Raw genomic sequence first — 12,683 nt, 5'->3', positions numbered from 1 at the left:
CTAGGTCTGAAACGTCAGCTTTCCTGCTCCTCTGATGCTGCTTGGCCTGCTGTGTTCATCCAGCTCTACACCTTGTTATCTCAGATTCTCCAGCATCTGCAGTTCCTACTATCTTATGATCTATCAAGTCAAGTTTAACTCAGAGATCCAACTTGTCCAATAGTTCCATCAACTGGGACCATAACATTTGGAAAATGAACAGCAATTTCATTGAAACTTACATTATTCTTACAGGGTGAGTGTAGGTAGAATTTCTTCCTTGGCTGTTCAGTTTAGAACCAAGGGACATAGTCTCAGAATAAGGGCTTGGCCATTTAAGATCAGATTGAGGAGGAATTTTTTGCTCAGAAACTTTGCAGTTCTCTACCCAGGAAGCAGTGGAAGCTCAATGATTGAGGATTTTCAAGTCAGAATTCAGTAGATTCCTGGAAATGAATGACATTATGCGAAACAGAAATAATGTGGGAAAGAAATGACCATCCATCATTTAATTGAATGACAGAGCAGGTTCAGGGGCTGAATGGGCCACTCCTACTCAAGGTTGAAGGACTTTCCCCATCTCCTCCATCTTCAAGTCCAACAATGTGAGGACCTGATGGACTTTGTCACAGATTGAGACCATCTGATCACTTGCCTCTGCACTGTCCCTCCCTTCTCCAAGCTCACCAGGACAAACTGCCTCAAAAGTTCTTATTCATATCATTCTCTAATTTCTTTCCTATCTCCCATCATGCTCTGTCACTGCTCAAAAAGTCTATTTGACCCACTTTTGAGTCCCTCAACCCTACTCCTACAAAACATCTGGTCCAACTTCCCCATGTTCAGTGAAATTGTTAAGTTCTCACTCTCCCTTCTGGTTCTCTCTCTCTCACCTGCAAGGAATCAGACTCTTCGGGATAACTCATCCCTGCCAACCAATTTTCCCAAACTATCACATACCATGGAGGAAGGGTCACCAGACCCAAAACGTTAACTCTGTTTTCTCCTTCACAGATGCTTCCAGACCTGCTGAGCTTTTCCAGCAACTTTGTTTTTGTTACATACCATGGAGAGACTGGAGAAGCTGAAGGGTAACATCGTGGCTCAATGGGTAGCACTGCTGCCCCACACTGCCAGGGACCCAGGTTCAATTCCACCCTTAGGCAACTGTCTGCGTGGAGGTTGCACATTTTCCTGTGTATACATGGGTTTCTGCTGGGTGCTAAGGTTTCCTCCCACAGTCCAAAGATGTGCAAGTTTGGTGGATTGGCCACGCTAAATTGCCAATAATGTTCAGGGATGTGTGCATTAGTTGTATTAGCTATGTGAAATGTAGGGTTACAGGGAAAGGGGATGGGTCTGGGTGGGATGTTCTTCAAAGGGTCAGTGTAGAATTGTTGGGCTGAATGTCCTATTTTCACATTGTAGGAACTCTACTGAGATTATTTGTCTTTGAGCACAGCAGGTTGAAGAATGATTTTATTATGGTGTGAAAATTTTTGTGGCAGTTTTATCTGCACAGGGAGCAATTTCTGTCCACTGCCAGATACTTGGTAATCACAGAACACAACTTCAAAGTATGCAGCAAAAAATCCAAGGGGGCAGATGCGATTATTTTACTCAATGAGTTCTGATCATCTTGCTGACATAATCTGAATGTTTGATGGAAGCAAATCCAACAGTAACTTTCAAAAATGATTTGGACTTTTCCTTAATAAGGAAGTGTTTTCAGAGAGAAGGAGCAGGGAGTGGGGCAGATTGTCAATATTTTCAGAGACAGTACTAGCACAATGGGCTAAATGGCCACCTTCTGTGCTCTTAAGATTCAATTCCACGGGATCAGGATTTAATTACTTACACAGTTCCTGTTTCAGTAAGAATTAGTCACATATTCCTTCTGAAACTGGGAAATAATTTCATCAGTAATCAGGATGCTAATGTGTAAAATAATCATATCATAACAATTAATAACCAGAGCCCTGTTACATTAATAAACAGGATCTTATTACATAAAGGTAATTCAGCAGTTGTATCAATAATCCCGAGTGTATAGAATGAATAATCTAGATATTATTGCATTAATAATCAGAACCCAAATACATTAATAATATGTGACTAACTCTGTGCCAATCTCCCTTTGCCACACTGATGAGCAATTCTCAGAACTCCCAAAACTTAACTCTCAGGTGATGCAGATTTTGAGAGATTAGAATGTGTCCCATTGGGACAAGATTTGGAAAGCAGCAATTTAATACAATGCCTTTCTCGACTTCAATTGCACTGTTCTGATTCCTCATCTCATCATTCATTGTCACATCTCCCTGAGAGAAGTTATTTTTGTTTATGGTTACCAGGCATCATGGTAGTTTGTTGATTTTGGTGTTGGTGTCTGTGTCACTCCATTCTTCACCCTGAATATGTCAGATGTGGTGCTGTGAGATTATGGAGTGTGTTTATTAAAGGAGCAGATCAGCCTGAAGAGCTTTGGCCGACAGCAAATTTCGCCCAAAATCCTGTCAAAATCTGTCCCACTTTTGGTTTCAAATGGGTTTAGTCAGTTCTACAACATGAAGGTGAGGAGGTAAATCCTGTTCTGAGCACTTGTTTTGTACCTGGGGTAAGGAGAATAGTGTGTCCCCTGTCACTCTGCCAGCATGGAAATCACACTCTGCTTCAGGATAAAGTCAGTCTTCAAGGAGATGAGGTCTTTCAAAAGCACTCTTGTGAAGGCCTTCCCAGGATGCAGAGAGAATCAGACACCAAATTGTAGATTTTGCACCAAAGGTGATCACATTTATAACTTCATTGTAATCAGGTTCTTGTTGAAGTTCTGGAATGAAACAGAATAATAAGATAGCTCGTTTAAAAATTAACATTGAAGTTTTGAAAATCAGTGCTTTATCCAGAATATTAAACGCCACTTACTTATAGTGTGTTGTTAATATCAGCGGAAACACTGAATACTGTCAGACTACCAATCCTGGATATGGTCAACAGTACAATCCAGAGTTTGCAGTCACTTGTGCATTTGCTGGTGTCTCAACATTCTGGGTAATCAAGGGAACCCTGTCTCTCATACGGTGTGAGTGAATAGCCTCTCCCGAGTGTGAACCTACTGGTGTGCTTTGAAGTTGCTCGAAAGTTTGAATTTCTTTCGACAGCGAGTGCAACTTCTCCTTTGTGTGAATTCGTTGATGTGATGCCAGTTTGGCTAACTGAATACATCCCTTCCCACACTCGGAGCAAGTGAACAGCCTGTCCTCAGTAAGAACTTGCTCATTCTTCAGCAAGTGGGAGGATACATTAAATCCCACACTTAGAGCAAGTGAATGGCCTCTTCCCAGTGTGAACTCACTGGTGTACAGTGAGGTAGTATGACTGCCTGAACCTCTTTCCATAGTCAGTGCAGCAGAAGGGCCTCTGGTCAGTGTGAATTCACTGATGCAATGCCAGGACAGTTGACTGTGCAAATCCCTTTCTGCACACGGAACAGAAGAATGGCTTCTCACCAGTGTGACTGCATTGATGGGTTTCTGGCAGGTAATGAGAATCAAATCCCTTGCCAAATTCCTCACATTTCCAGAGCCTCTCTCCAGTATGACTCCATAATTCCAGCTGGGCTGGGTAACTGAAGCCAATTCCACAGTCCTCGCATCTCCATTGTTTCTCCATGGTGCTGGTGTCCTTGTGTGACTCCAGATTGGACAATCTTGCAACACGTGTGGTTTCTCCTCAGAATAGTGGTTTCTTTTTCAGGTTGTGTTAGTGGATACAGCTGTTATCACTGTGGCTCAGTGTTTTTGAAGTCACAATAGTATTTGAAACCCTTTCTTGAATGCAGAACAGACAAATATTCTCCTTCCATATTCAAAGGCTGGTGATATTCAGATCCTGATGAGTCAAGTGCCTTCCTGTGGTGCTTGGTTTGAGATTTCTAATCATAAATCCTCCTGTTCAATCCATCTGTAAAAGGAGTTTACAATTGTCACTACTGTCAATATGGAATAGAAATTCAAAACATTAAATTCTAGCTTTACTAAATTAAGTTAATTAATTCAATATTGTCCTCTTGTTCTGCAAAGCTGTAAATTCCAGTCTTCATTCAGCTTTATAGAATTTTAGTTAGGTCACGCTTGGAATATTGCATACAGTTCTGATCACCACACCACGAAAAGGATGTGGATGCTTTAGAGAGGGTAAAGAAAAGATTTACCAGGATTTTGCCTGGTACTGGGGGAGGTTTAGCTATGAAATAGTTTGGATAGACTAGGTTTGTTTTCACTAGAATTCAGGAGGTTGAGGGGAGAACTGATAGAACTTCATAAAGTTGTGAATGCCATGGATAGTGTGAAAAGTATGAAGCTTATTTTCCCCAGGGTGGAGGGGTTAATTACTAGGAGTCAGAGATTCAAGGTGCAGGGGGTAGGGGGGGGTGGAATTTAAAAGAGATGTGCAAGGCAAGGTTTTCAAGGGTGGTGAGTGCCTGGCACATGTTGCCAGAGGAGGTAGTAGAAGCAGACAGAATGGCAGCATTCAAGAAGTACCTGGATGAATACATGGCTAGGAAGGGAATAGAGGGATATGGATCCTGTAAGTGAAGACAGTTTTAGTATAGAAGGGCAAAAGTGTCACACAGTCTTGGAGGGCCAAATGGCCTGTTCCTGTGCTGTATTCATTTTTGTTCTTTCTTTCTTCTTCATTGATTTTTTTAAAGAGGTGACTAAGGTAGTGAACAGGAGAATATCTGTGGATGTTGTTTGGACGGACTTCCGGAAGGTATCCGATAAAGTCACATGTAAAATACTGTAAATTGAGGAAGAGGCGCGAGGAGCTGAGGGCAAACTACATTTGGATGAAGGAGTGGAAGTGTGGGTTAGTAAGTTCACGGACGATATGAAGGTGGGTCGAGTTGTGGATAGTATGGAGGGCTGTTCTAGGTTGCAAAGCGACATTGAAAGGATGCAGAGCTGGGCTGAGAAGTGGGAGATGGAGTTTAACCCTGAAAAATGTGAGGTGATTCATTTTGGAAGGACAAATTTGAAAGCAGAATACTGGATTAGCAGTGTGGAGGAGCAGAGGGATCTTGGGGCTCATGTCCACAGTTCCCTGAAAGCTGTCACCCAGGTGGATAGAGTTGTTAAGAAGGCATATGGTGTGTTAACTTTCATTAATAGAGGGATTGAGTTCAAGAGCCGTGAAGTTATGCTCCAGCTATACAAAACCCTGGTTCGGTCACATCTGGAGTATTGTGTCCCGTTCTGGTCGCCTCATTACAGGAAAGATGTGGAAGAGTTGGAAAAGGTGCAGAGAAGATTTACCAGGATGTTGCCTGGAATGGAGGGAAAGTCTTACGAGGAAAGGTTGAGACAGCTAGTGCTTTTCTCTTTTGAAAGACGAAGGATGAGAGGTGACTTGATAGAGGTGTACAAAATGATCAGAGGTATACAAAATGATCAGAGGTATAGATAGAGTGGACAGCCAGAGACTTTTGCTTAGAGTGGAGGTAGCTATTACGAGGTGGCATAGTTGTAACGTGAGTGGAGGTAGATATAGGGGAGACGTCAGAGGCAGGTTCTTTACTCAGAGTGTGGCATGGGTGTGGAATGCATTGCCGGAGATGGTAGTGGAGTCGGCCTCATTAGGAGCATTTAAGCGGCTCTTAGACAGGTACATGGATGATAGTATAAGGTAGGGGTGGAGGTTAGATAGACCTTAGGTTTAGGGTAAAAGTTCGGCACAACATCGTGGACCGAAGGGCCTGTACTGTGTTGTACTGTTCTATGTTGTACTGTTATGGCTGGGAAATTGGTTGGTTGACAGGTAACAGAAAGAAGGGATAATTGGTAGCTACTCAAATTGGCAGAATGTGACTCATAATGTCCTGCAAGGGACAAAAACAAGTTGCTGGAAAAGCTCAGCAGGTCTGGCAGCATCTGTGAAGGGAAGAACAGAGTTAACATTTCGGTGACCCTTCCTCAGAAGATGTGATTTGATCGTGATTTCCAAGGTATTAACAGGAAAAAAAAAGTGCAGATAAATTATGTCCACTGCTTTATGTACTGGAACTAGGTAGCATAGTCTTAGAATTTGTGCCAGACCATTTAGGAGAAATGTTATGAGGAACTTCTACAGATAAAGGTGGTGGATGTTTGCACTTTCTTCCATAAACGATAGTTGACGCTAGATCAATTATTGATTTTAAATCTGGGATAGATGATTTTTTATTAAGTAGAGATATGAGCCAATGGTCAAAATCGGGCCACGGGTCAGCCATTATCTCATTGAAGAGCTTGAAGGACTGATTAGTCTACTCCTGTTCCTATGTTCCTGACTCTCCCAGCAAAAAGATTGAATCCCAAACCCATCTCCCCCATCTCTTTCCTCCATTTCCAGTTTTCACCGTACCTCTCTTTGCCTGTCTTCAGTTCTCCAGCTCCTGTCTGCAGACTGAGAATCAAATCATTGCCTCTCCTGGTCACGTGGACGTTCGAGGTGCCGCCCACCAATTAAACGCATGCGCACGGACCCCGTTAAAACAAGATGGTCGATATGAACTAGGCCATGTGCATGAGAAAATCCTTCAGATTTTATCAACGCGGGACCGACAGAGTTTCATTCGTTGTTTGTGGCCTACAGTAGGTGTTTAGGAATCCTCCCTGCCATGTTGTTGTTCATAATTCCCTCCGCGTCGCCGCCATTTACTGGCCGCCTGGCGATAAACCGATCAGCTCCCATTACCATCACCGGCCTCGCAAATGCTCAGAATGTAGTACAGCAATGCGCAGCCGCATTGGTCGCTGTTGTGGGCATAGAGGACGTTCACCATCGCGAGACATTGTGGGTAAATCTCCGGCCATTACTCATCTTGTTAGCTTATAGTTATTTATTCAGGAACAAAAACAGAAGTTGCTGGAAAAGCTCAGCAGGTCTGGCAGCATCTGTGAAGAAAAAAAAAATCAGAGTTAATGTTTTGGGTCCGGTGACCATTCCTCAGAAACGTTAACTCTAATTTTTTTCTTCACAGATGTTGTCACACCTGCTGAGCTTTCCCAGCAACTTCTTTCTTTGTTCCTAATTTACAGTATCTACAGTTCTTTCGGTTTCCATTTATTCAGTATCTGTTCCATTCTGCTCAGCCTCCACAAGCTCCACTGCAAATGCTGTGCACTGGCTAGTGGTCTCTAAGGTGGAGCTTTGCCGTTGCTCTCTTCTGTGGTTCTTCAGCTGCTGAGATGCTGGTTTCACCTGTTGAGCTATTCTGGGCCGGCATTGATCTCATTAGAGGGAAGGATCACGTGTTTATATCTTTGAAAACATGGTAGAAAACGGTGAACATTATCAATATTTACTTCTTGTCAGTCTCTCACAAATTGAATATAATAGTAGCAATAATTTGTTTGATTATTTTTAATTGGTGTTTTTTCTAAAAAAAAAGTCCTGTTTCTCTCTTTCCTTTTCAGAATTCAGATTCAACACCTGGTTTCTTTCCTCTGATGTCTTGAATGGCTGCTGACAGGTCTTGTTGGCAACTGAGGATTAATTGTCCTGGAAACTCTCAGCAAGCAGAGTGAGGGAGCAGAAGTTTCTGTCACTGATTGCAAGGTCACAAAGTGAGTGGGGCTGATTCTGAGGAAGTTTAGACCTGACTACCCTTTGAGGGCTTTGAGGGTCTCCAGCAAGGGAGCAACCTGGACATTTGAATGCCTTGGGCCTTGATGCCAGTGTATTTTTTGCTGCATGCAGACAGGTGGGAGGTGCTTGTGGGGGGTGGTGTGGCCTGTGCCCCATTAACAACAACAACTGTAGTTAAGGTGGTAGCACCATGTTCTCTGATAGAGAAGTTAAAAAAAGGATGGCGCCATGGCTCAGCAGTTAGCACTGCTGCCTCACAGCGCCAGGGACCCGGGTTCGATTCCAACCTAAGGCACTGTATGTGTGGAGTTTGCACGTTCTCCCCATGTCTGCATGATGCTCTGGTTTCCTCCAGTCCAAAGATGTGCAAGTTTGGATTGGCTACACTAAATTGCCCATAGTGTTCAGGGATGTGTAGGTGAGCTGCATTAGTCACGGGAAATGCAGGGTTACAGGGATAGGGTAAGGAGATGATCTGGGTGGGATGCTCTTCGGAGGGTCGGTATGGACTTGTTGGGCTGAATGGCCTGTTTCCACACTGTGGGGATTCTATGATTCTATAGTTTTGAGGTCTGGAACCTGAGTTGACTGGGCAGGTGAGTCACTGTAAACCACTGTTAAATAATTTATCCTGTAAAATTGAAATCAAGATTCATTTTCTCAATAAACAGATTAAAATGGATCAGTAGTTTCACCTTTTGGAATTCTGGAATAGCAGGTGGGTCCTTGTAAAATATGAGCAGGGGCTTGCCTTGAGAATCAGAAACCAAAACTGAACAAGGAACTGAGTTTAATTCCACCATTCAACATGATCATGGCTGATCTGATTGTGGTCTCTGCTTCACTTTCCACCTTCCCAGAACATTTCACTTCTTTGTCTATCAAAAATATTGCAAAATTATGCTAATTTGAACATACAGGTTGCTATTGTATATTGTAAATTGCAACTCTCCTCTATTCAAATAGAAAATAGAGGTATGGGCACAATTACAATGCTTAAAAGACACTTAAGTACATGGGTTTGGAGGGATATGGGCCCAGGAGCAGGCAAGTGGGACTAGTTCAGTTTGGGATTATGTTTGGCATGGACTGGTTGGATGAAAGGGTCTGTTTCCATGTTATATGACTCTATAATAGGTGCACAGCACCCTGCGTCATGTATTAAAATCCGTTATTATATGTTGTCACATTCATTCCTTCATTTCTCAAATATTTGCAGACTATTTATGAATTTTATAAGGTAGGGGAACTATGCCGAATCAAGATCTATTTCTTCTATATCTTGTTTGTGGAAAGAAGTCTTTCCTCCTTAATTTGTTCACAGAATTGCTTTCTTTATTTGTACAAACTTGTGAAAAGAATACAAATATAGTTTATGTTGTTTTCGGCTCAGGTGGGAGAGAGAGTGTGTGAGATGGGAATTTACAGCTTTGAAGAAACAGGAGAGGAAAGAAATATTTCATGGAAACTGGAATTGTCTGTTCTAAATTTTTAATCTGGACTGACAGTGATGTCTTTTATTAACTCCTTTTACAGGGGATCAGGGAAGATTTCTAAATGAACAAATCAAGCCAATCATCACTTTGAGATCTGCCAGGATTTTTCAATTTATCAGGACCAGCACATCATCGGTCTTTAAATGTGGAGAGAGAAATGACGGGAGACATACACAACGAGAGTGAGTGTCCAGTTTTAGAGTTTTAAAAATAAATACACAACATTCACAGGGGATGAAACCATATACGTGTTCTGCGTGTCGACAAGGATTGAACTAATGTCCAACCTGAAGAAAGACAAGGACAACGAAACCATGGAGAAACAGTGGAATTGTGGGGACTGTGGGAAGGGATTCAATTACCCTTCCCAGCTGGAGATTCACCGACGCAGTCACACAGGGGAGAAGCCATTCATCTGCCACATGTGTGGGAAGGGATTCACTTCATCATCAATGTTACATATCCACCAGAGGACTCACACTGGGGAGAAACCATTAACCTGCTCCGTGTGTGGGAAAGGATTTAATTTTCTGTCCCAGCTGCTGAGGCACCAGCTGATTCACATTGAGGAGAGGCTGTTTAACTGCTCTGATTGTAAGAAGAGCTTTAAAAGACAACAGGATCTGGTCAAACACCAGCTCGTTCACACCAAGAGACAGTTCAGTTGTTCTCACTGCAGGAGGGCATTTAGACATTCATGGATCCTCCTAAAACACTATCAGGTTCACACTGGGGAGCAGCTGTTCACCTGCTCCGTGTGTGAGAAGGAATTTATTCGGTTATCTCACTTCAATTCACACCAACGTGTTCACACTGATGATAGACCTTTCAAATGTTCAGAATGTGAGAAGGCTTTTAAAACTAGTGGTGATCTGCTGAGGCACCAGCGAATTCACACTGAGGAGAGGCCATTCACTTGCTCCATGTGTGGAAAGGGATTTCTCTGTTTGTCCAATCTCACTTTACACCAGCGAGCTCACTCTGACGAGAGACCTTTCCAATGTTCTGACTGTGAGAAGAGTTTTAAAACTGCAAGGGATCTGCTTATGCACCAGCGTATTCACACGGGGGACAGGCCATTTACCTGCTCCCTATGTGGGAAGGGATTCACCCGTTCATCCCACCTCCTCACACACCAGCGCATTCACACTGGGGAGAGGCCATTTACATGCTCTGTCTGTGGGAAACGATTCACTCGACAATCTCACCTCAATTCACACCAGCTTGTTCACACTGATAGCAGATCTTTTCAATGTTCTGAATGTGACAAGACCTTTAAAACCACAGGCAGTCTGCTGAGACACCAACGTATTCACACTGGGGACAGGCTGTTCATTTGCTCCGTGTGTGGGAAGCGATTCATTCAGTCATGCCACTTACGGACACACCAACGTGTTCACAAATGATCTGCAGGGGATGGATTCTGTTGTTGCTGGTGATCATTACAAGCGAGTTCATTCTGACAGCTGGAGTTTTATATCTGCTGATGTTATTAATCCCATAACTGAGCTGGAATTTAATTACTGTAACAGATCACAATACACTAATGTAATTTGAAACAGTGTGTCAGGTTCTTAATTTCTCCAAAATGATGTCCTGTTGATAATGGCACCTTTTTCAGGCCTTTTCTCATTTCTACCTCTGGATTTTTTCTATTCTCATACTTCAGTTACTCCTATGGACAAGTCCAACTCCCATTCCTTCCAGAGTGTCTCTCTTAATCGTGTTATCCAGCAAAAGTGTTAGTAGCCGGGATCACTAAAAGCAAAACCAAGTCTGTCCATCACTTTCAGCAACCAGACTTGATGTGTGTTCCACAGCAAACATCATTCACCCCCTCCTCCTGGACAACACCCCAAGGCCTCCTACCCTCCCTCGACCTCTTCATCTCCAACTGCCGTCGAGACATCAATCGCCTCAACCTCTCCACCCCTCTCACCCACTCCAACCTCTCCCCCGCAGAACGTGCAGCCCTCCGCTCCCTCCGCTCCAATCCCAACCTCACCATAAAACCCGCGGACAAGGGAGGCGCAGTTGTAGTATGGCGCACTGACCTCTACATCGCCGAGGCCAGACGCCAACTCTCCGACACCTCCTCCTACCGCCCCCTTGATCATGACCCCACCCCTGAGCACCAAACCATCATCTCCCAAACCATCCACAACCTCATCACCTCCGGTGACCTCCCATCCACGGCCTCCAACCTCATCGTTCCCCAACCTCGCACTGCCCGCTTCTATCTCCTTCCCAAAATCCACAAACCTGAATGCCCTGGTCGACCCATTGTCTCCGCCTGCTCCTGCCTCACCGAACTGATCTCCAACTATCTAGACTCCATTTTCTCCCCCTTGGTCCAGGAACTCCCTACCTATGTCCGTGACACCACCCACGCCCTCCACCTCCTCCAGAACTTCCAATTCCCCGGTCCCCAACATCTCATCTTTACCATGGACGTCCAGTCCCTCTACACCTGCATTCCCCATGCAGATGGCCCTAAGGCCCTCCGCTTCTTCCTGTCCCGCAGGCCCGACCAGTCCCCCTCCACTGATACCCTCATCCGCTTAGCCGAACTCGTCCTCACACTCAATAACTTCTCTTTCAATTCCTCCCACTTCCTACAGACAAAGGGGGTAGCCATGGGTACCCGCATGGGCCCAAGCTACGCCTGCCTCTTTGTAGGTTACGTGGAACAATCCCTCTTCCGTACCTACACCGGCCCTAAACCCCACCTCTTCCTCCGTTACATTGATGACTGTATCGGCACCACCTCGTGCTCCCACGAGGAGCTCGAACAGTTCATCCACTTCACTAACGCCTTCCACCCCAACCTTAAGTTTACCTGGACCATCTCTAACACCTCTCTCCCCTTCCTGGACCTCTCTGTCTCCATATTGGGCAACCACCTAGAAACCGATATTCATTTCAAGCCCACCGACTCCCACAGCTACCTAGAATACTCCTCCTCCCACCCACCTTCCTGCAAAAATGCTATCCCCTATTCCCAATTCCTTCGCCTCCGCCGCATCTGCTCCCAGGATGAGGCATTCCACTCCCATACATCTCAGTTGTCCTCGTTTATCAAGGACCGTAACTTCCCCCCCTCAGTGGTCGAGAATGCCCTCAACCGTGTCTCCCGCACCTCATCCCTCACACCCCGTCCACGCAATAAGAACCAAAAAAGAATCCCCTCGTTCTCACGTACCACCCCACCAACCTCCGGATCCAACGCATCATCCTCCGACACTTCCGCCATCTGCAATCCGACCCCACCACCAAAGACATCTTTCCCTCCCCACCCTTATCTGCTTTCCGGAGGGACAACTCTCTCCGTGACTCCCTTGTCTGCTCCACACTCCCCTCCAGCTCCACCACACCCGGCACTTTTCCCTGCAACCGCAGGAAGTGCTACACCTGCCCCCATACCTCCTCCCTCACCCCCATCCCAGGCCCCAAGAAGACTTTCCACATCAAGCAGATGTTCACCTGCACATCTGCCAATGTGGTATACTGCATCCGCTGTACCCGGTGTGGCTTCCTCTACATCGGGGAAACCAAGCGGAGACTCGGGGACCGCTT

The 12,683-nt window shown here is 44.8% G+C and overlaps 1 protein-coding gene and 1 long non-coding RNA gene across 3 annotated transcripts; one reads left to right on the top strand and one right to left on the bottom strand.

The window, feature by feature from the left end:
* Positions 1–1,961: 1,961 nt before the first annotated feature.
* On the bottom strand, positions 1,962–6,730 carry LOC109924914. The gene is made up of 3 exons (XR_007265913.1): positions 6,385–6,730; positions 2,905–3,942; positions 1,962–2,809 (listed from the first exon to the last, which is right to left on the bottom strand). It is a non-coding gene; the product is annotated as an uncharacterized LOC109924914 (long non-coding RNA).
* Positions 6,403–10,639, top strand: LOC109924913 (zinc finger protein 229-like). 2 transcript variants are annotated; one of them, XM_048619037.1, is made up of 3 exons: positions 6,403–6,614; positions 7,440–7,546; positions 9,148–10,639. In XM_048619037.1, the coding sequence occupies exon 3, from the start codon at positions 9,386–9,388 to the stop codon at positions 10,511–10,513; it is 1,128 nt and encodes a 375-aa protein (XP_048474994.1). In that variant the 5' UTR covers positions 6,403–6,614; positions 7,440–7,546; positions 9,148–9,385; the 3' UTR covers positions 10,514–10,639. The 2 variants fall into 2 exon arrangements, with proteins under 2 accessions (XP_048474994.1, XP_020380477.2); XM_020524888.2 differs by having other exon boundaries at positions 7,440–7,589.
* Positions 10,640–12,683: the final 2,044 nt, after the last annotated feature.

The sequence above is a fragment of the Rhincodon typus genome, chromosome 42, assembly GCF_021869965.1.
Source record: "Rhincodon typus isolate 14 chromosome 42, sRhiTyp1.1, whole genome shotgun sequence".
Classification (NCBI taxonomy): Eukaryota; Metazoa; Chordata; class Chondrichthyes; order Orectolobiformes; family Rhincodontidae; genus Rhincodon; species Rhincodon typus.
Note: the sequence above shows the minus strand (reverse complement) of the source record. Positions and strands in the feature narration are given on the sequence as shown.

Bases quoted from the DNA above. Each gene is read 5' to 3' on its own strand.
- LOC109924913 (XM_048619037.1), top strand. From the start codon at position 9,386: ATGTCCAACCTGAAGAAAGACAAGGACAACGAAACCATGGAGAAACAG.